The sequence below is a fragment of the Sturnira hondurensis genome, unplaced genomic scaffold, assembly GCF_014824575.4.
Source record: "Sturnira hondurensis isolate 20B ecotype Veracruz unplaced genomic scaffold, ASM1482457v3 Scaffold0001872, whole genome shotgun sequence".
Taxonomy (NCBI): Eukaryota; Metazoa; Chordata; class Mammalia; order Chiroptera; family Phyllostomidae; genus Sturnira; species Sturnira hondurensis.
In genome coordinates, this window is record NW_028074503.1 from 2,956,924 (window position 1) to 2,981,279 (window position 24,356).

Sequence of the window (24,356 nt, forward strand, 5' to 3'; positions counted from 1 at the left end):
TGTTATGCGGTTATTTAGCACAGGTAGTTTATGATATTTGGAACATAACAACCTTGGTGTTTATGAATACTGAAGATATATAATATTTACATATTATAGTGGTTAATATAGAATTACCCCAACAACCAAGGTATATAAAGTGTATTGAAATAAAATAATGTCATGCCTTAGCAGAAGTATTAAGTCTGATTACTTTAAAATTAGTTTTAGTGTTCTCAAATTTACATATTTTTCCTGTTGAAGCTCATTGATATTTTAGAAGAGATGTAAAAGCTGAAGTTTAAATTACATTAAAGATTAATCATGTGGATAAGCTCAGGGCAAGTATGTTTGTTTAGGATATGCCTTAATCAAAATAGTGTAGGAGGTAATTTATTGTGTCTTTCAATTATCTTGAAATTTAAGATAGTTGTTATTTTTAAAAATATATATTTTATTGATTATGTCATTACACTTGTCCCATTCCCCCCTTCATTCTCCTCCATGCTGCAGACCCCCTCCCCCCACATTCCCCCCTTTGGTTCATGTCCATGTGTCACAAGTTCTTTAGCTTCTATATTTCCCCTACTATTCTTGCCCTCCCCCTGTCTATTTTCTACCTACCATCTATGCTACTTACTCTCCGTACCTTCTTCTCTTCCAACTCCCCTGTTGCTAACCCTCCATGTGATCTCCATTTCTGTGGCTCCACTCCTGATCTAGCTGACCACTTAGTTTCCTGTTGTTTAGTTTGCTTAGTTTTGTTTTAGGTGTGGTTGTTAATAACTGTGAGTTTGCTGTCCTTTCACTATTCATATTTTTTATCTTCTTTTTCTTAGATCAGTCCCTTTAACATTTCATATAATAAGGGCTTGGTGATGGTGAACTCCTTTAACTTGACCTTATCTGACAAGCACTTTTATCTGCCCTTCCATTCTCAATGAAAGCTTTGCTGGATAGAGCAATTTTGGATCTAGGTCTTTGGATTTCATGACTTGGAATACTTCTTTCCAGCCCCTTCTTGCCTGTAAGGTCTCTTTTGAGAAATCAGCTACAGTCTGATGGGAACTCCTTTGTAGGTGACTATCCCCTTATCTCTTGCTGCTTCTAGGGTTCTCTCCATCATTTTAATCTTGGCTAATGTAATTATGATGTGCCTTGGTGTGTTCCTTCTTGGGTCCAACTTCTTTGGGACTCTCTTAGCTTACTAAACTTCTTGGGAGTCTAATTCTTTTGCCAGATTAGGGAAATTCTCTTTTATTATTTGTTCAAGTAAGTTTTCCACTTATTGCTGTTCCTCTTCCCCATTCTGGTACCCCTATAAATTGGATGTTGGAACATTTAAAGATGTCCTGGAGGTTCCGAAGCCTCTCCTCATTTTTTTGAATTCTTGCTTCTTCATTCTTTTCTATTTGGTTGTTTCTTTCTTCCTTCTGGTCCATTTCATTGATTTGAGTCCCAGTTTCCTTTCCATCCCTATTCGTTCCCTGGGCATTTTCCTTCATTTCACTTAGTGTAGCCTTCATTTTTGCATGTAATTTGTGACGGCTGTGAGCATCCTGATCACTAGTGTTTTGAACTGTGCATCTGATAGGTTGGCTATCTCTTTGTTGCTTAAAAGTATTGGCTCTGGGCCTTTGATTTGTTTTCTGTTTGAGCCATAATGTTTTGGTCTGTTTGCACCTGTTAGGTATGAGGGGCAGAGCCTTAGGGGTTCACCAGGGCGGGGCCACCCAGTTGTTGGGTTGTGACTGGGAGCGGAGTCAGAGAGGGAGCAATGGCATTTGTTGGGGTCTCTCTCATATTTCAGTCCCCTCTGCCTCGTCCCACAAGCAAATTGTGCCCTTCTGGTGCTGCTTCCCAGGTGGGTGGGCTTGTGTACATTCTAGTACTCTGTGGGTCTCTCCAGCAAACTGTCCTGTGAGGCTGGCATCCTCTCCCAGCACCTCAACCCTTGAAAGTTTTTTCAGTCTGTGCTTTTAGGCTTTATTTTCCAGCGCTGGAGCCCTGCATTGCATGGTCTGTCTCAGTAACGTTTTTAAACCTGCGTGGTTTATCTGTGTGCGAATGTGTGTCTGAGGTCAGCGAACTGCCTTTTGGGCCTCACTGGGTCTACTTGTTTCCTCCCCGCACCGGGGTGGCCAACCACCACCTCTTCCTGTCCAGACCCCTCTCCGCCAGCCGCAACTCTGCCCCTCTTAGTGGTCTGGATGAATGGTTCATTGTCGGACTTCGGTACAGTTCAGTTTTCTGTCTGTTTTGGTTGTGTTTTTTTTTCTAAATCTTTGTTGTACTTAAATTTGGTTGTGGGAGGAGTTACAGTGTTTCCACTTATGCCTCCATCTTGGCTGGAAGTCCTAAGATAGTCATTACTTTTATAAGGCAACTACTTTGTAGCTTGCTCTTCTTGAGCAAATTTTCTTGGCAGCCTAAAAAAAGGTAGCAAGTATTGTCTCAATGGCACCTGGTTTCCTCTGACTACCTAACTGTAATATTATGCTATGTGCCTGAAATTCCCCTGAGCTTTAGAAAAAATGTTGACCTATATTTCTGCTTGTAAAATGTAATAATTCTAACTCACATAAGCTGGTTTTGATGTTACAGGTGCCTTATACAGTAGGACAGTTATTTAGTGACATTATAGTGAGAAATTATTCAGTAATAATTTGTCATTATAAAGTTTTAGTTGGTACATACACACACACACCAGTCACAGAAAGCAGATAATTAAATAAGCTAGGTATTGGGGTCATTACTCTTTTTGTTTCAGGAAATGGATATGGTGGTTTGGTGTAAATCAAAGGAGTGTACACTTAAGTCTGTACACTTAAAGACTGTCGGGTTCATTTCATTCACTGCCGTCTTCTAAGTGGACAGTTAAAAATAAAGTTGGTTTCATTTTGTTTTTTAAGATGAACTACACTGCTGTCTTTTGAATTGAATTCTTTTTATGACTTCTTTAACAATAGCATTGAACGAACACCTCTAGCACGAATTCACTGTCTCCCAAGCCTATTTACTTTTAGTGAGAGGAAAGTATTAGAAAGTTCTTTCTAATTTTGTATAGCAATCACTGTACTTATAAGTTATATTTGTCAATTCTGATTTTGCTTTCTCAGGCCTTTTCTACTTGGTGATCTTTTGTGCACATGAAGACAGGCATCCTGGCCCTCCTGAGTCCTGTCTTAGAGTAAATGTCCTCTGTTCATGAACTGTTCCTCATGTGGTGTGACTTCAAGGCTGGTCAAAATACCATTTCTCTTTAATGTTTTAGTTTTGTCAGTATGTTAATTAAGAACTCAATATTTCAAGTATAGTCTCACTAATAGAGTAATACATCCGTTTTTCTGTATTTTTTTCTCATTAATGTGGTCAAAACATATATCTTATGGGTGATTCCTTATGGGTTTACTATGCCCTATCTTCAACTTGTAGACTTGTTTTAGCTCTAAGTACAGGATTTCAGAGTCATGGCTTCATCATAGGTTTTTGAAGAAACCTTATATCATTTTAAGATAATAGCAGTGTTGATTAAATACCTATTTTCTGGGCATTGGTATCCTTACATACTTTTTTCCTTTTCACAACTTTCCTACAAAAATGAAGTAGGAAAGTACTGTATGATACCTACTTTATAGGTAACTGAGGCTCATAAAGGTTAAAGAACTTACCCAGTGTAACTAGTTAAGTGTCAGATCCAGGATTTAAACTCAAGATATGCCTCACTTCAGAGTTTGTATACCATTTATACTTTACTGCTAAAACATCCTCACGCATTTATTTACCTACATAGTGTCACCATGTAGATGGCAAAGCCTGGGTTCTTTCTTGTCAGACTCAGTTCAGTGATGCTTATATCTCACATTTATCTTGTTCTATTTGGTTTGTTAAATTTGGCCTATTTGCCAACTTGTTGGAGGTCTTCTCATGTGGATTTTATTTCCTGCTAAGTATTAGGTTAACTTTTACTCTCAGCTTTGTGTCTTCCATTAACTTGATGAGTATTCTATCATCAACACCCTGCATCAAAAATCATTACTAAAATGTTCGACAAAACCTACCCCCTGATGATGGGGCTGTGAGACATGCCACTACAAATTTCCTTCATTAATGATAATCCTTTGTGTGATATTGTTTGATCAGTTAGAAGTCAGTCTTCATTAATACTGAGTTTATATTTCTTCTTTTTATTTCCAATGAGAAGATGTCAAGAGAATCTTTATCCAGTGTCTTCATGAGAGCCAAATGCAGAACAAGGCATTCCTCAGAACAGCTGGTTTCATAGTGCTATTTTTAAAAATTTATCTAATTTGAATTATTCATACAGTGAGTTTATACTGGTTCTAAGAGATCCAGGGTATGCCCTGGCTGGTGTGGCTCAGTGGATTGAGCTCAGGCCTGCGAACCAGATGATTGTGGTTCAATTCCCAGTCAGGGCACATGCCTGGGTTGCAGGCCAGTTCCCAGCAGGGGATGCACGAGAAGCAACCATGCATTGATTTTTCTCTTCCTCTCTCCTTCCCTTCCCCTCTAAAGATAAATAAATAAAATATTTTTTTAAAAAAAGAGAGATCCAGGGTATCAGAATCACTAGTTTGTATTTTAGAAAATTCTCTACTTCCCTTTTTAAAATTTTTTTCCCAATAACTTTGTTCCTTTGGATATTTTGAGTATGTCACCTATGTCCCTTGTGGTATAATGTTGATTATTCTCAGTTAATGGCTCAATTTGATTGTTACCAACTTTAACTAGTCCACCCAACCATGGAACATCATCCAGCAAGAAATCTCCAGCCCAAGATTTCACAAACTACTTTTTTTTTTTAAATTTAAAGTATATCTTATTGATTATGCTAGTACAGTTGTCCCAATTTTCCCCCTTTGCCAACCTCTGCCTGCCTGCCTTCCAACAACCCATCCCCCCTTAATTCATGTCCNTGAGCTCGGGCCTGCGAACCAGATGATTGTGGTTCAATTCCCAGTTAGGGCACATGCCTGGGTTGCAGGCCAGTTCCCAGCAGGGGATGCACGAGAAGCAACCATACATTGATGTTTCTCTTCCTCTCTCCTTCCCTTCCCCTCTAAAGATAAATAAATAAAATATTTTTTTAAAAAAAGAGAGATCCAGGGTATCAGAAGCACTAGTTTGTATTTTAGAAAATTCTCTACTTCCCTTTTTAAAATTTTTTTCCCAATAACTTTGTTCCTTTGGATATTTTGAGTATGTCACCTATGTCCCTTGTGGTATAATGTTGATTATTCTCAGTTAATGGCTCAATTTGATTGTTACCAACTTCAACTAGTCCACCCAACCATGGAACATCATCCAGCAAGAAATCTCCAGCCCAAGATTTCACAAACTACTTTTTTTTTTTAAATTTAAAGTATATCTTATTGATTATGCTAGTACAGTTGTCCCAATTTTCCCCCTTTGCCAACCTCTGCCTGCCTGCCTTCCAACAACCCATCCCCCCTTAATTCATGTCCATGGGTCATGCATATACGTTCTTCAGCTTCTCTGTTACCTATACTATTCTTAACATTACCTTATCTATTTTATACCTACCAATTATGCTTCTTATTCCCTATACCTTTAGCCCTCATTCTCCCCTTCCCCCCCAGCTGATAATCCTCCAGATGATCTCCGTGTCTATGATTCTGTTCCTGTTGTAGTTGTTCTCTCAGTTTGTTCTTGTTTTTTGGATTCAGTTGTTGATAGTTGTGAGTTTGTCAGTTTAATGTACATAGTTTTAATGATACTCTTTTTTCTAAATAAGTCCCTTTAATGGCTTGGTGATGATGAATTCCTTTAGCTTTACCTTGTCTAGGAAGCACTTTATCTGCCCTTCTATTCTAAATGATAGCTTTGCTGGATAGAGTAATCTAGGTTGTAGGTCCTTGGTTTTCATCACGCTGAATACTTCTTGCAAGTCCCTTCTTACCTGCAAAGTTTCTTTTGAGAAATCAGCTGATAGTCTTATGGGAACTCATTTGTTGGTAACTCTGTGCTTTTCTCTTGCTGTTTTTAAGATTCTCTCTTTATCTTTAACCTTTGGCATTTTAATTATGATGTATCTTGGTATGTCCTCTTTGGGTCCAACATGTTTGGGACTCTCTGCTTCCTGGACTTGTATGTCTATTTCCTTCACCAAATTTAGGAGGTTTTCTTTCATTATTTTTTCCAATAATTTTTCAATTTCTTGCTGTTCCTCTTCTCCTTCTGGCATCCCTGTGATTCAGGCGTTGACACTTTTGGAGATGTCCCAGAGTCTTCTTATACTCTCCTTGTTTTTTTGAGTTCTTGTTTCCTCAATCTCTTTCGGTTGAATGTTTATTTCTTCCATATGTTCCAAATCGTTGATTTGAATCCCAGCTTCCTTCCTTTCACTGTTGGTTCCTTGTGGATTTTTCTTTATTTCACTTACTGTAGCCTTCATTTCTTCCCTAATGTTTTTGCTGTACTCAGTAAGTTCTCTGAGCATCCTAATCACCAGTGTTTTGAACTCTGCATCTGATAGGTTGGCTATCTGTATTTCATTTAGTTCTTTTTCTAGGGTTTTGTTCTTCCTTCATGTGGGTCGTATTTCTTTGTCTCCCTGATTTCACAGCCTCCCTGTGTTTGTTTCTGTGTATTAGGTAGAGCTGCTTTGACTCCCTGTCTTAGCATTCCTGTTAAGTTGTAGGGGGTGAAGCCTTAGGTATTTGCCAGAGCAGGGCAACCTGCTTCACTGCTTTGTGGCACTGTGTGTAGGGGAGTGGTTGGAGAGGGGACAGTGCTACTGCCTGGCATCTGGAGGTTTGCTTGGCATATGCCCACTTTCTAGTTACTTCACCCACTTCCTGTATGCAACTGGCACCTTTCTAGCTGTAGCCTTGGTGGTCATTCCCAGAGTGGGTGGGTTTGCATATGTTGCGGGCCCTTTGAATGGTCTCCTCTGAGAAACCAAGAGTTTATTCAGCTGCGGCACCCCTCCCCCCCCACACACACACACTGGTTTGTATAGCCAGAAGTTATGAGGCTTCCTCTCGCTAGCGCTGGAACTCTGTGCTGGGCATTCCGGCTTGGGTTTGGGATTGCTCGCTCCCAAGGTATCCCTCCGATTTTTATCCACCACGTGTAAATGTGGGACCACCCATTCTGTCACTGCTGCTGCTGACACCCCTCTGTACCACACCACATCCTCTCTTCCTCAACTCCCCATCTCTGCCGCTCCTACCTGTCTGGCTGAATATGGCTTCTTTAAGTCTTTGGTTGTTGGACTTCCATACGGTTCTATTTTGTGACATTTCTGGGTATTTTTTATTTTGTTGTTAGTTTGATTCTTCTTGTGGTTGGGCAAGGAGGTGAAGTGTGTCCGCCTACACCTCCATCTTTACCAGAAGTCTCTTCTTCCCATTTTTGAAAATCATAATATTTAATTGAACTTGATGGCTGTTAACTGTTTCATTAAGTTTAAATAATGTTTTAACTGGAAGAATGTAAGCTCTTTAGAGGAGTAGAGGAGAACAGCTTAAAGTTAAAAATTTCTACAGACTTTATGAAGGGAGACCCTGTATCCTTATAGATCTTTGAGGGGTAGGGTAAAAGAAACAAAAACTTTTAACAAGAATTTAAGGGAAAACCTACAAATAAAGTGAACAACCAAAAAACAAAAACAAAAAAAGCATGTACTTTCAGGCCATTAGAAGGAAAAGTGAAAGGAGAAAGATAACTAGGGTGCATAGTTAATTTAACCAAGAGCTATAATCAGAGATGAGACCATGAAAGTTTTTGTTTGTTTCTCTCTTTTTAATGACAAAAGAAGGACAAAGGATGACAAAGCCAGCACTTACTTAGTTAGTTTGGACACCTCTATTTACAGCTAGTTTTTGACTTTTTTTTCTTTCTTTTGTGATCCCAGCTACTTCTAGATTGGCTTTGCCAGGAAATCATTTTCTTTTCCTGACTCATTCATGTTTCAGGTTAAATTTTTATGACTAATAGGCAGGTAGGCCATGATGTGTTTAAAATGAGGTTGGATAAATTTCACACTCCATTAATTTATAAGGCTTTTTATATGACTAGTTTATTCCGTTTTTCCAGAATAAAACAGTAGAAGTTGTAGGGGAAAATTTAAAATAAGATATTAGCTCTGAATAACTCTAAAGATCTTTAATGTAGAATATAGGATTATAGACCACAGTAATACTGATATAATACAGGAAATTAAGATATAGTTCAATGTTGGAAAAAAATTACTCTGCTAATGTTTTAAAAATCTCTGTTGTTGCCCTGGCTGGTGTAGCTCAGTGGATTGAGCATGGGCCTGCGAACCACTGCGGTTCGATTCCCAGTCAGGGCACATGCCTGGGTTGCAGGCCAGTTCTCAGCAGGGGACTCAGGAGAGACAACCATACATCGATATTTCTCTCCTCTCCTCTTCCTCGCTAAAGATAAATAAATAAAATCTTTTTAAAAAATCTCTGTTAGTCATGATTTATGAAATTTTCATATTAGTGTTTGCTTATAGATAGTATTACAAATTGATGTGAGTATAATAGGACAGACTGGTTTTATCACATCAAGCCTAAATGACTGACAGACTGGTAAAAATTAGTTGGCATATAAAGTCAGTAATGGTTTGACATGGGAAAGTCAATTGAATTAAAGTTAATTAACTTTACTCAGAAACTGCAATTTAATCCAAACCCAGTCTTTAGGTGTCATTGGTCCTAAACTGAGTTAGACATATGCCTAGATCAGCACAATTTTTTTTCTGGTAGAATCTGGGAATCTCTCATATTCATTCATTTATTCAACAAATATTTATTGAGTACCTACTGTGTACCTATTCTTGTGGACACTTATAATGTGTTGGTAAACCAAAGATCCTTAACCTTTTGGTGTTCACATTCCAGCAGGTGAGCAATAGGTAAGTCAGTTATACACTATGTTACAAAGCAGTAAATACTATGGATAAAGTAAGTAAGTAGAGCAGAATAACAAAGAACAGGAGTACTAGGGTGTGGGAAGAAGAGTTGCAATTTTAAATAATGTGTTCAAGGTAGGCCTTAATAAAGTATAACTCCAGCAAGGACTTGAAGGAGAGGTGGTAATTAGCCATGTAATGTATGGAGAAATTCATTCTGAAGAAAGAAGTGAGGCAGAGTACATCTGGTGTGTTTGAGGACCTCAGGGAAGCAAGGTGGCTTGAGCAGAACATGGTATGAAACCAGGTCAGAGAGGGTACAGGGAGGGGAATAGTCAGACCATGCAGGACCTTGTAAATCATTAAGAGAACTTTGACTTGTGTTTTATGTGAAATGGGAAGAAGTGGGAAGTTTTAATCAGTGGAGTGACATAACTTAAGTTTTAATAGGGCAGTTTTGAGAGCAGACTTTAAGGACACCTGGGTAACAGCAGTGGCAGGCACTCAGAGATTGAATCCAGCTTGTATTCAGTCATTTGTCTCATGGTCTACACAAGGACAGTACTTTGAGTGCTTAACAGTTTTATCCTGGGAGTCTGGCTGCTGGGATGTATATCCTGGTTCTGTTATTTACTATTTTATTTAGTAAGTGACTTAACTTCTATAACTGTTTCTCATTTGTAAAATGAGAGTACTAGTAATACCTCATTCAGTTATGATAATCAGACTGATACAGGTAGCACTTTGAACTGTGTGTGCATGGCACTGTAAATCTACAAAAGTAGTTGTTAATATTATTTATCACCCTGTTTTTGTCAGTTGCCAAGTCATGTTGGTTTACTACCACAGTGTTTATTCAGCACCGGTCCCTTCCTTTCTATAGCTGTTTTCAGCATCCTAATTCAAACCCACAGAAGCTGTTGGCTGATTGATTATAGCCATTGCCTAATTGATTTCCTTGCCCTCCTCCTTTCTGTCCCAGTTTTGCACACTGCTGTTAGATTGTCACATTTCTTCCATGCTCTAAAACCTTAATTTCCTCTTGCTTTCTAAATTATGTGTACATTTAACCTAGGCTTTTATTCATGTACTTTCTGCTTTTCCTTCTCAAACACAAGTATACAATACTCAGGCCTTTACTCAAACTGTGGATCCTCTGCTGATTTTCTCTCCCATTTGAAATTCTTTTAATTTCACTTCAGGGGCAGCAACTGCACTATGTACTTCACATCTCCCAATAATAGTCCCACTCTAATCATCTGAGTACTTCTCTAATCCTTATATTTGGACTTTGAGCATTAGATACAAGGAACTACATTTGTTACAGTTTCATACCTGTATTTTGCTATAGCTCTATATCATATGGTAGGTGTTTTAGTAAATATTTATTGAATTCATTTTCTTTCAATTGTCATTATTTTTCTCTAGAAATGATCAACAGCATCAAGCAGCTGAAGTTGAATCTGAAGAAAATGTTATTCCAGATTCACCAATAACAGCCTTTTCATTTCCTGGCATTAATCGGCTACGAAGAAAGGAGAACCTTCATGTCCGATACAAAGAACAAACACATACTAAACCAGAGCAGTCTGGGTGTACAAATGGTAAGGATTAGATTTGCACTTTAGTAATTTGGTTTTATAAAAATAGTATTTGTCTCTTATTTTTGTGTTATTCAATCTAGTGGAAGGTAGATTGTCATTGTTCAGGTGAACTTATGTTACACCTGTAATTTAACTTCTGTTAGCCAAGTGACTAGAAAGGCATTTTCTGCCTGTATTATGTGTAGACTTGTGTTGCTCTTCTCAATATGTAAACACCCAGCATTTTATAACATGGTAAATAGTTTCCTGGTTTTTTCACTTAAAAATTTTTTATATTCATATGTCTTAGAGGGATAAAAGGAAAGAGAAAGGGAACGTAACATTAATTTTTACCTATGTCAAGTATTATGCTGAGTAATCTAAATACATTATTACTATATTTTAATTCTCATGACAGGCTTGCAAGGTAGCTATTAGCACCTGTATTTCACAGATGATGAAAGATGCTCTTTTGAAGAGTTAAACAACTTACTCAGGGTACCCTGTCAAGTCATTAGATGAGTCAGAATTCAAGTATAGATCTTCCTTGCTCTAAACTCTTTTTTATTTTCCAGGTCTTGCCTACGGCTATTCCATACTGAGAATCCTGTCTTTAGCTAGCTATTTTTACTTGTTACAATTTATAGCAATTGGTGGTAATCAAGAAATGGCATTATAATGTGTCTACCATGTGGCTTACCGTTTATGTTAAATGTTTTGGAACTACCTTTTTTTGTAGTTTTGAAATTTAATATGTGACATGATGCAAAGATTATTTCTTTTAATGTTGATCTATAATAAATGGTAAAGACTTTACTTTTTAACCTAAACTGTTTGTAAGAAGGAAAGCATTTTGGGGGAAGGAGTGTACATAGTTCTGGAAATATATTTATAATACAAATAAATTAACAGTATCTGTGCCTTTGAAAACATAAGTAAATCTTATTCTTTGATATTGTAAAATTGGCATCATTTTCATCATTTTATATGACCTTGCATCACCATCTAGTGGAAAAACAAAGAACTGTTAAAAATCTTACACACATTTAGGAGCTAAAGTAAAATGTAAGATCGTAGATCTAGAATGAATAGTCATTGGTCTTTTAGTCTGTTATCAGACAGGACAGGAGTCACATAAGAGCATCTCCATTATTTTGGTCATGTTTAAATCCATGTGTGACATTATTCAGGAAAACAAATCACAGCGATTTTCTTTATTAGAAAAGCCTTCTTTTGTATCAAAAAGCTTCTGGTTTGTCCTGGCTGGGTGTCTGAGCTGGTTCGAGCAGTATCCTATAAACTGGAAGGTTGCGGTATTCAATCCTCAGTCTGCGCACAAACCTAAGTTGTAGGTTTGATCCCTTGTGGGGGTGTATGTATGGGAGGCAACTGATTAATGTTTCTCTCTCATATCAGTGTTTCTCTCTTTGTCACTCTCTTTCCCTTCCTCTGTTTCTAAATCAATGGACATACCCTAGGGTGAGAATTTAGAATTTAAAAAGAAAACTTCTGGTGTACTTCTTGTATGAGAATAACATATAACTATTTAAAAATTTGATTTGTCTGTTTTATTATTATCCTAATCATTTTTATTTAGAATCTCAAATTTTGGTTTAAAATACAAACAACTTTTGAGCCATGCAAATTATTTTAAAACTGACTTAATGACTCTTAGTTTCTTTTCTCTTTCCGATCACCTTTGCCTGTTTATTTTAAAGTTTATACTGCTTTTTAATATTATTTTCAGATTATAATTAGTATAAGTCTATTTCCTTTTACTTTTTTAAATAATATGTTATTGATTATGTCATTATAATTGTCCCATTTCCCCTCTTCTTTCCCCTCCACCATGCACATCCCCTCCCACCCACATTCTCCATCTTTAGTTCATGTCCATGTGTCATAAGTTCTTTAGCTTCTACATTTTCTATACTACTCTTGCCCTTCCCCTGTCTATTTTCTCCCCCACTGTCTATGCTACTTATTCTCTGTACCTTCTCCCCCTCCCCCACTCCCCTGTTGCTAACCCTCCATGTGATCTCCATTTCTGTGGCTCCACTCCTGATCTAGCTGACCACTTAGTTTCCTATTGTTTAGTTTGCTTAGTTTTGTTTTAGGTGTGGTTGTTAGTAACTGCGAGTTTGCTGTCCTTTCACTGTTCATATTTTTTATCTTCTTTTTCTTCGATAAGTCCCTTTAGCATTTCATATAATAAGGGCTTGGTGATGATGAACTCCTTGAACTTGACCTTATCTGACAAGCACTTTATCTGTCCTTCCATTCTAAATGAAAGCTTTGCTGGATAGAGCAATCTTGGATGTAGGTCTTTGGATTTCATGACTTGGAATACTTCTTTCCAGCCCCTTCTTGCCTGTAAGGTCTCTTTTGGGAAATCAGCTGGCAGTCTGATGGGAACTCCTTTGTCAGTGACTGTCCCCTTATCTCTTGCTGCTTCTAGAATTCTCTCCTTCATTTTAATCTTGGCTAATATAATGATGATGTGCCTTGGCGTGTTCCTCCTTGGGTCCAACTTCTTTGGGACTCTCTGAGCTTCCTGGGTTTCCTGGAAGTCTATTTCCTTTGCCAGATTGGGGAACTACTCCTTTATTATTTGTTCAAATAAGTTTTCCACTTGTTGCTGTTCCTCTTCCCCTTCTGATACCCCTATAAATTGGATGTTGGAACATTTAAAGATGTCCTGGAGGTTCCGAAGCCTCTTCTCATTTTTTTGAATTCTCGTTTCTTCAATCTTTTCTATTTGGCTGTTTCTTCCTTCTGGTCCCCTCCATTGATTTGAGTCCCAGTTTCCTTTCCATCACTATTCGTTCCCCATGCATTTCCCTTCATTTCACTTAGTATAGCCTTCATTTTTGCATGTAATTTGTGACCGTATTCAATCAGTTCTGTGAGCATCCTGATCACCAGTGTTTTGAACTGTGCATCTGATACGTTGGCTATCTCTTTGTTGCTTAAAAGTATTGGCTCTGGGGCTTTGATTTGTTCTTCTGTTCGAGCCATAATGTTTTGGTCTGTTTGCACCTGTTAGGTATGAGGGGCAGAGCCTTAGGGGTTCACCAGGGCAGGTCAACCCAGTTGCTGGGTTGTGATGTTGTGTGTATGTGTGGGGGGGGGAGGGTCAGAGAGGGAACAAAGGCGCTTGCTCTGCTCATGTTTCATTCCCCTCTGCCTCATCCCACAATTTGCACAAGCAAATTGTGCCCCTCTGTTGCTCGTTCCTGGGTGTGGGGGCTTATGTACATTCTAGGACCTTGTGGGTCTGTCCAACAAACTCACCTGTGAGGCTCGGAGTCTCTCCTGGCACCTCAGCCCCTAAAGGTGTTTTCAATCAGTGCTTTTAGNGCGCTTGCTCTGCTCATGTTTCAGTCCCCTCTGCCTCATCCCACAATTTGCACAAGCAAATTGTGCCCCTCTGTTGCTTGTTCCTGGGTGTGGGGGCTTATGTACATTCTAGGACCTTGTGGGTCTGTCCAACAAACTCACCTGTGAGGCTCGGAGTCTCTCCTGGCACCTCAGCCCCTAAAGGTGTTTTCAATCAGTGCTTTTAGGCTTTATTTCCTGTCCCTGGGGCTCTTGGTTGCACAGTTATCTTGCTGACCATTTTTGCCTGTTTTATATGCAAACAAATGTGCGACTCCGGTCAGCCAGTGGCCTTGTGTGCCTCACTGGGTCTGCTTGTTTTTTTTTCTGCGCCCAGGATCTGCTAGCCCTTTGTTGCCTGTGTGCCAGGGTCTGCCAGCCACTGCTTTTTCCTTCCTCAACCCCTCTCCGCCAGCCACCCACTCCGCCCCTCTTACTGGTCTAGATGAATGGTTGTCAGACTTCCATACAGTTCAGTTTTCTGTGTGTTCTGGTTGTGTTTTTGTTTCTAAATCTTTGTTTTCCTTAATTTTGGTTGTGTGAGGAGGCACAGAGTTTCTACCTACGCCTCCATCTTGGCCAGTTCTACGTACTCTTTTTTTGTTTGTTTGTTTGGTTTCTTTGAATTCTTTCTGGTAAAGCATGTTATAAGATTTCCTTCCAGAAAATAAAAACTGTAAGATAAAGATTGGGGAGATGTGTGATACATTATTTATTTTAAATTAATGTACTGATTTGCAAAAAAATACATAAGGAAAACATACATTACAGTATTACAGTGCTAGGAGACTTGGGTCAGAAGAAGCTTGTTGGTTCTAGTTTCCTCTTCTACCATCCTAACTGCTGTTGGTCTAACTTCCCATTTTGTTTTTAGTGAAAATACAGGAATGAACTCTTTAAAGAGAGGTTTGTATTGGCTTATCAAAATAACACTTTGGTAATACTTTTCATCATGATTGTGTATAGGTAATCTCTCTTTTTCTCCCCTTAGAATTGAGAAAAGTTCCAAAATCTTCAACTCGTCCACAGCATAAGGCTAATGAAAATGAGATTCTGGTGGCTGACACTTGTGATCAGAGTCCATCTCCAGTAGCGAGTAAGCAAGATATTGAAATTATTTTCTAAGTTTAAACTTTGTGGTTACTGGTGGGCAAGAGTGGTCCATAGTCTGAATTACACAATATTTTAAAATATTCTGTATTAAATTTTGTCTGTATTACTAGTTGCTTAGCAGTTTTTTCATATTGGGAAATAATGTTACTCTACTATTAAAAATTGCTAATAATTTTCATTAAATAAAACTTTATTCTGGTTTACTCATTGATTCAACAAGTATTTTAGTGTTTATTTATGTACCAGGCACTGAACAAAATCATAGCCCTTAACTTTGTTGAGCTGGGGAGAGAAAGAAAATACACAGATATATGTTAGGTTTCCTAATAATTTTTCTCACCCTGCTCTCCTCAGAAAAAATAAAACAGGGTAAGGAGATACTAGAAAGCCTTACTTAAAAAGTAGTTTATGAACAAAGACTGGGGGAAGCAAACGAGTCATGGGGATATCTGGGAGAAGCACATTCCAGGTAGAGAAGAAGTCTGTGAGCACAAAGAAGCTGAAGTGAAGGTGCTGTTTGGTTGGTTTGAGGAACCTTAAGGAGGCCTGTGTGGCTGGAGTAGACTGAGTGAAGGGGAGATTGGTTTGGGGATCTCTGTTGTTCAGGGAGGGAAGAGGCTGCGAGCAGGTTTGCAGGGTAGGATAGGGGTGGTTAGAAATCAGGAGTATAGTTTTGAGAGTACTCTGTTTGAAATTCTGGATGGACATTGAGATAAAGATTTTGGGCGGGAAGGTGGATATGAGTTTAGAGTAGGAGAGAGGAATGAAAGTGTTAGCATGTAGGTGGCATCTAAGCCAAGTGAATATGAATGGAGAAGTTCAAGTACTTAGACCTACGGCATTACATTATGTAATTCTTAAGTTTTACACAGTGATTCTTAAGTTTTTCTCTTTATCACCCCCACCTAGACTTTCTAGATTTTTCTCTAATCATTTCCCCATGGAAATTTTAATAATGTAGCTATACTGTATGAATATATGTATGTCTGTGCCTTAAACATGAAAAGAGATTTTTTTGTCTCCCAAGAACATTTTTCACCCCATTGGAGAAGTAGTGATTTAGAGGTTGTTGAAATGAGGAGGATCCAACAATGTATCCAGTGAAGGAGCTACCAGTGAGATGGGGGATTGTGGTGTCCTTTAAGGCAGTTGGAGAGAGGAAGGAGAGGTCAACTGTGGCAAACAGTGCTAATAGGCCAAGGAAGATGAAGACTGAGAATTGACCATTGGATTTGGTCACATGGAGACCACTGACTGTGAAACTCGTAACACGAGCTGTTAAAGCGTAAGGGTGAGCAACTAGACTGTTTCATGTTCAAGAGAAATCTAGGATCAGAGAAAGTGGAGAGAGCACTTCTAAGCAAGTCCTTCAAAAGATGGGATATTATAGCATATCCAGTATATTTTTATATTTATGGGATGATCAAGTAAAGAGAGAGAAATTAATAATTCTGGAGAAAGAGGGAACAATTGTCAGATTCTTTAAAAGCTGAGAGGAGATGGGATCCAGAGCCCAATTGGAAGAGTTGGTGAAGGTTAATTGCTTACTCATTTTTTATTGGTATAAAACTTACTCTCTGAAAGCTACAAATCATTGTATATTAGCATGTGTGTAAGTTTGTGTGCTTGTGTATAGACAGTCTGTCTGGCAAGGTGTGCTAGGTGTATAGCAACGAGCGGACAGATCCTTGCTTCTCAGCAAGGACTCTGGAGCCCATTCTCTTCTGCTGTTGCCAGGAACTTTGCTCCGTCAGTTGTCCTCTTTTCCTGTATCTCCTCAGTTTCTCTGTGAGTTCTTTTTTTTTCCAACATACTCATAGACGTTATCTTTACTCTTAAAAATAACCCCTCTCTTAATTGTCTCCATCCTTAGCTACAGTTTCTCTTCAGAGCTGGAAAGTGATCTTTCAATATCTCTTCTTTCTCAACTCGCATTCACTTCATTTTGGTTAAATCCACTATCCACTCCTTGCTCCTGCCCCTAGAGAGAGGTGGGCACTTAGGGAAAGGGCACAGGGGAAGGGAGGAAGGATGGGGAAAAGAGGGAAAGGCAGCAGAGACAGAGAATATATTCTCACATTTCCTTCTCTCATTATGTTGAAACTGCTCTGGGAAAAGTCATCAGTGACTTCCTGGTTATTAAATCTAATTAATACCTCCCAGTCCTTATCTTACTTGACCTTCCTGTGACATTTGACAGTAGTGAGCACTCTGTTTCTTGAAGTGATGCCGCTTTCCTGGTTCTCCTCTTATTCTCTTTTCACCTTCTTTTATTGGCTATTCTTTTTTCTCATTTAAATGTTACTTTCCCCAGTATTTATGTTTCTTGGTCTATTCTTGTCTCACTTTCTAGCTCCTTCTGGAGGAATCTTGCCTAGAGTTAGTATTCTGCTACAACCTATATGATAATAAATCCAAAATCTATATCAGTAAGACTTTTCCCCTGGATTCCAAACCAATGTATCTGACTGCTGTTGAACATCTTTACCTAGATATCCTTCAACTTCTGTGTGTCCAAAATTGAATTTTTTCTGTCAAACCTACTCCTCATCCTTTTATTTACAATCTCAGTGAATGACCCTCTACATACCTGTCTGAGTTACCCAAATCAAAAAGCTTTGTGTTTTCCTAGACTCCTGCTCCTTCGCCTTTCATATTTGAATACTCTCCAAGTCTTACTGATTCCACCTCCTACATGTCTGTCATAAACATTCCTCTGTACCCCCATCATGCTAGTTTGGGCTATCAGCATTCCTAAGATTGTTTTAGTAATCTAATTAGTCCTCTTGCCTACCATGATTGCTTCTTGCTCTGTCATCCTGTCATGGCTAGAATTACTTTTGAACCCAAATATTGCATGTACTCTATTAAAAACTCTTGGGTATCTCTTCATAGCCTACAGGATAAATTTTAAACTCCTTAGCATAATCTGGTTTCTCACTGACCTGTCTGGGCTTATGTTCTAGTACTCCTATATCTTTTACACTTTGATTTCCAGCAATTGAACCATGTTTTCCCTGAACATGTAATTTTGTTTCATATATATAGACCCTTTTACATACCCAGAACCTTTCTTTTTGCCCCCAATCCAGTTGACCTGTCAAATTCCTCTTAGGCATCATTTGATGGAGCTTTTCTTGATTTTTCCAAAGCAGATTTAGGAGTCCTTCTATATTTTAATCACGCCTTTTTCATGTACCTTATTATAATATCACATTTTATTGCAGTTCTCTTTAACTTTTCTATTTTAACTATAGCCCATAAGTTCCTTGAGGACAGAAATCTTTTCATCTAGTGCCTAGTACAATGCCTGGAACATAGCATGTGCTCCATAAATACTTGTTGAGTTATTGGAACTCTGTATTTATAAAATATAATATTTGAACATAGACAATTTCTATATAAATGTGTTAGTTTAAAACTTGAAATATATGCAATGCTGAAAATCTTTCCCATAAAGTATGTTTTTATGAAAAGCATTATAAATATGGTTTGATGTATCTTAGGTCACAGTAAATCCATTATAAATATAATTATATGGTATTTTTGGTGGCAATATAAAAAATCTATCTGTTGCATTCAATTTACTTAACATAAATAGAAAACTTGGCTGAAAATGTTTTGCAAGTGTAGACACCAGATATCTGCAACTTACTGTCATTTATAGTGGATATTTTGGGCACAGATTTTAAAAATTACTCAGTGCTGGCTTGTAAAATGTTTCTGAGAGCCTTTTATTCCTTTTTTGTATTATTTTGTACATCTAGTTTCTACAATTCCATAATTGTTTTTTTTCTTACTTAGAAACATGTGGAACAAGCAGTTATCCCACTGATAAGTTGCCTTTTAATTTAGCTGTGATTGTTGCTGAGACACTTGGACTTATTCCAGAAGAATCTGTAAGTAGTTGGTGATAATATGAATTAATTGGTGTCCTTTTGGGGCAGTTCTTATAGAACTGAGCTAAAGTAAAACTATTTTTCCAAACATCATTGAATAAAGGCCTAGAACAAAATTGATGTGGCTAGAAAGGCTCATTAAGTTATCCACCCAGGCAGTTCCAGAAATCTAGAGTCTAGAATTCTTGTGATACAGATTGTGGGTTGAATCAAAATTTAGGGAATTCATAATGGCTTAGAGGGTTTGTCCAGCCCTCTTCCCTGCTCCTTCTCACCTGTTCTTATCCTGTTTCATCTAAGAGAAGACCTAAACCTTTAGGTTTATTTCAGAATGTATTGGATCTTCTCTGCATCCATTAAACTAGGGTTTGATTTGAAAAACAGGATGAATTTTGGGGTCTACCATATATACTTTAGTTCTCTGTCCTTGTAAGTGCCAGTCCAAAAGGACCTGATTCTTAGGGATTGGGTCAGTAACTGACCCCATGATTTTTTTTTTCATTATTTTGGTGCTTCTTTACACCAGACACATTTATTTTTTTCTTAAGTGGTCCCTAAAAATTGAAAACTTGAATTCTTCAGTCTTAAGGAAGTTTCCCTTCGATATACTTTAAACTAATATTCCTGTGCTTTTGTTGGCAAATATGTATGTGCTCTTATAAAATGGTCTTTCTACTTATTGAATCTATAAAACTTGAATTGATTTTTTATTACATTTGGGTAATTGTTCTTTCTAGCTTTAAATCCATATTCAAGTGATAGTGGTAGTTTTTAGCGTTTGAACTTCAAATGTGTTTTAATGGTTTTTAATTTTCTCCTACCCATAATCCTGGCAAGTCAGTGGTTTTAAACACCAAATATATTAAGGGAGCTGATCTCTAATGATTTGGTGCTCAAATGTGGTCCACAGGCCAACACCTTATGCATCATTTTAGAGGTACAGAATCTCAGATGCCGCCCAGACCTACTGAAAGAACACTTTATATATTTTAACAAGGTCCCCAGTTGACTTGTATATGTATATTAAACTAGATCATTGAATAAAGGCCTAGAACACTAGGCCTTGAGGGCTTTGAGGACCACTGTTCTCTAAAGGAGCCTTTTAAATTAATCTCCTGTCAGAATAAATAATCATATCTGTTCCTTCCCCTCATCTTAATAATTATTGGTAGGGAATGGAGTTTTATATATCAGTAATAGAATGTACTTACCTAAAATAGTAAAATATTAACTTTTTTCTTCTTTAAACTTAAAATGTGCTTCTATATTTTATTGTGATAAAAAATGCACAATGTCCTGACATTGTAGCTCAGTTGGTTAGAGCGTTGTCCTGATACACCAAGGTTGCAGGTTTTGATCCCGTCAGGGCATTTACAAGAATCAACTAATGAATGCGTAAACAAGTGGAACAACAAAACAATGTTTCTCTCTCTTTCTCTAAAACCAATACAAAGAAATTTAATGCACATAACATGAAATTAACCATTTCAAAGTGTGCAATTCAGTGGCATTTAGTATATTCACAATATTATGCAACTGCCACTTCTATCTAGTTCCAAAGCATTTTCATCATCCCAAAGGAAATCCTGTTAAACATTCAGTTTTTGTTTCCCACTACTTGCAGCCTCTGGCATTCACCAGTCTGCTTTCTGTCACCTGTTCTGGATAATTCATGTAAATTGGATGGTGTATTATGTGGCTTTTGAATCTGGCTTCTTTTGTTTATCCTGTTTTTGAGGTTCATCCACACCATAGCATGTATCAGTATTTGATTTTTTTAATTAATTTTTCATTGTATTTATGTACTTTATATTTTACTACTGAAGGAATCTCAAGGTCCCGAGAGCACTCTTGGTGATGAGCTCTACCACTGTCTAGAAGGAGATCACAAGAAACAGACTTTAGAGGAGTCTACAAGGAAAACTGAAGATAGTTTAAGGTAATTGGGGGCACTTTGGTGAAAATTTATAAACTATTGGTGAAATCCTATCACACTGAGTTCCATAAAATTAAACTATTCATCTCCCTTAACATACAGTTTGTTATTCTGGTGGTATTAATTTTTATTTTAAAAAATGTTTTCTCCAGTTTATGACCAGTTGAGGACTTTGTGCATTACTGCAGAGAAATGGATGTTACTTTTAGATTCTTCTATACTTTGAGCAAGTGCTTAAGAGTTCCCAGTCTTGCTCATCTGCATTTTTAATGACTCATCCCTTCTGGGTTTGCATTTCCGAAAACTGGATGTTGTATAAAGCTTGGATGAGACTGCATAAAGATTGTGTTGCATTTCATTTTGACTAGTTTCAGAACATCCATTAACTAATAATACTATTTATGTAGCATTTTGCTTTTTAAAAAAATTAATTTAATTATTGTTCAAGTACAGTTTTCTATCTTTTACTCCCATCCCAGCCCATCCCCCCCCATGCTCCCCACCTCCCTCCCATTTCCACCCCTGTTGCATTTTGCTTTTTAAAAGAGTTTTCAGTTTTAGGTACATATATCACATTTAACGTGTCATTATAATAACTCATTAAAGTAGGTTTTATTACTCCATATTTTGCAGTCAATAAAAATGTAGCTTTAGCGTGGTTAAATGCCTTTCTTAAGACCACATAGCTGTTCACTACTAGGTAGAGCACCTACCCATTTCCCCCATCTTCAGACAAACTTAGTGCTCTTTCTACTACCAAAGCTGTCTCCTCTGCTAGAGGCAGGCTGTTTCTTTATATATGTTCAGTTCTGTAGTACAAGAATTTGTTTCTTGGAGTTACTCATGACAGGATTTCATAACACCGAAAGAAGTTGGGTCCCCAGTGGAATTTATTAAAATATGATTTTCTTATATAGTGAAGATATTTAAATTATTTAGGAAAATGTTTATAGGTATTGAGGTAGAATGACTATATTGTTTTTCTCTGCTTTTTGTCAGCTAAAGGAAGAGAAGCCAGCAACTATATGCTATTGTAAATGCTGGTGAATCATCTATCTATAATATATAGATAAGACCTTACTATTAATAATTCTATAATAGCATATGGTCTCTCATCATGTCTTTTAATTTTCACCTTATTTTTTTAATCAGAAAAAAAGTTTTACCACTCTTTTTTCTCTTAGATTTTCAGATCCCAATTCAAAGACGACTCCTCAAGAAGAACTAACTACTCGGATATCATCTCCTGTATTTGGAGCTACCTCTAATGTGAAAAGTAGTTTTGGTTTGAATACAAGTTTGTCTCCTTCTCTTTTAGAGACCGGGAAAAAAAATCATCTGAAAACAACACATTTCAGCAGCACCTCTAATTGTAGATCAGAGAAAACTAGATCAAAATCTGAAGATAGTTCCCTTTTCACACATCATAATCTTGGGTCTGAAGTGAACAAGATCATTAACCAGTCTTCTACTAAACCAATGCTTATAAATAAAAATATAAGTGAATCCATAAGTGCACAGGATAGTATTGATCCCATCAAAAATAATATTACTGATAAAGATAAACATGGGGTACCACTGAAATCATTGGGGTGCAAAACATCAAAAAGGAAGAAGATTGAGGAAGAAAGTGAAGATGAAGTAAGCTGCCCCCAAGCCTCTTTTGATAAAGAAAATGCTTTTCCTTTTCCACTCGATAGTCATTTTTCTGTGAATGGAGACTATGTGATGGATAAACCTCTGGATCTGTCTGATCGCTTTTCAGCTGTTCAGTGTCAAGAGAAAAGCCAAGGAAGTGAGACCTCTAAAACCAGATTTAGGCAAGTGACTCTCTGTGGGGCTTTGAAGCCCATGTCAAAGAGCTCTTCCTCAAGCAGAAAGGCCTTGAGTGGGAGCTGTGTGCAAACCAAAGATTCCCCAGAGGAGCCCTGTTTGCAGGAGTGCATCCTCCAGCCCCTGAGTAGATCCTCCCCAGATAACAAAATACCGTTACAAATAAAGGAGGAAAAGCCTACCTTTAAAATCCCTCTGCATCCACGTGAAGCTTTGGAGACAGAGAATCTTTTTGATGATGTGAAGGTTTGTGTTAAATGTTCAAGGGTTTTGGTTTAAATGATTGTGATTTCATCTATATGCTAATAATCCTTTCTGTTTTAGGGTGCTGGTTCTCATGAGCCAATAAAAATAAAAACCAGGTCAATTCATGGGGCCTGTGAACTTGCATCAGTTCTTCAGCTAAATCCATGTAAAATCGCTAGAACAACGCCCCTACCAAACAACCATGGTATGTGCACTATACATAGTATTTCCCCTCTATATTTGTTATCTTGTAGTATTTAAGATAGTAAATATCTTAGTTAAATATATTATTTACATTCTTTGGATAGCTTGAATTGTTTGGGGAGAAAATATTTTCTTCCTGCACGTTCTGTGTTTATAAAATAGTTTTCATTGGATTCATTTTACATGTGATTATCCTTGTGCTTTTAGAAAAAATGAAATGAGATCTTTAATACCTACTTTTATAGGAGATTTTGTGGATTTACCTATTTTATGTAGTTATTTCTTATTTTCTTTACAAAAACCTTAAACAACACAGAATTTTAAAATGTATGAAGTAGAATTTTTACCATCCAAAACTTGTTCCTCAGCCCTTAGATGGCCTGTTCTTTTTCTCTGCATTTACATGTCTATCAATGTGTACACATAAACATATGTGTAGAGATTTATGTGGGTTGTTCAGCTTCTAGTGTGAGAACATTGTTTGCTCTAATCTTGTATATATGTATTAATTTTTCGTAAGTCTGCTGTGTTTAAAAGGAGTCTTTTGGGGGGTTTTAGCCATCAAATATTTCTGTACTTCATATGCAGTATTTTTTTCTTCTATTCTTCATTGGGAAGTTATTTCTTCATTCTGGGTTTATTTTCTTGTTTTTCTGTAGCACATTTTTCAGTTGTTCTTCCAACAAGAGTTCTGTCTCTGCATAAATTTTTTTTTCATTCTCAGTCCTTTTTTAAAATCTTTTTTTATAATTGTTCTAATGAATATAGTATATACCTGCTTAATTTTTCATAGTCTGCTTAGAATTAATATTGTACCACTTTATGTTCTGTAACTACACCTTATGTAGTAGTCATGTATCTCTACAAATATTGAAAATCCCTTCAAACAATGTTACAATTTGAACTTTAAAAAAATTATATTGAGCCCTGGCAGGTGTAGCTCAGTAGATTGAGGGTGGGCCTGTGAACCAAAGAATCACTGTTGGATTCCCAGTCAGGGCACATGCCTGGGTTGCAGGCCAGTTCCCAGCAGGGGGCGCGTGAGAGGCAACCATACATTGCTATTTCTCTCCCTCTCTCCTTCCCTTCCCCTCTAAAGATAGATAAATAAAATCTTTTTTAAAAAATTTAAGAATGTTATATCGACATAAAAATTACATATTAAAATTCAAAAATTTATAAAATTACTGGTTTCCTTATACTCCCAGAGTTGTGTGGCCATTACTACAGTCTCAGTTTAGAACATTTTCATCATCCAAAAAACCCCAGAAAGAATA

At 37.4% G+C, this 24,356-nt stretch overlaps 1 protein-coding gene across 11 annotated transcripts in view; it reads left to right on the forward strand.

Moving 5' to 3' along the window:
* Positions 1-24,356, forward strand: part of RBBP8 (RB binding protein 8, endonuclease) — a 112,327-nt gene that overhangs the window by 66,175 nt on the left and 21,796 nt on the right. For all 11 annotated transcript variants that reach the window (XM_037031857.1, XM_037031833.1, XM_037031867.1 and 8 more), the window contains 6 exons: positions 10,316-10,491; positions 14,840-14,944; positions 18,766-18,860; positions 20,687-20,799; positions 21,981-22,875; positions 22,954-23,080. In XM_037031857.1, coding sequence (XP_036887752.1) covers positions 10,316-10,491; positions 14,840-14,944; positions 18,766-18,860; positions 20,687-20,799; positions 21,981-22,875; positions 22,954-23,080 — 1,511 coding nt within the window. The remainder of the gene's footprint in view (positions 1-10,315; positions 10,492-14,839; positions 14,945-18,765; positions 18,861-20,686; positions 20,800-21,980; positions 22,876-22,953; positions 23,081-24,356) is intronic.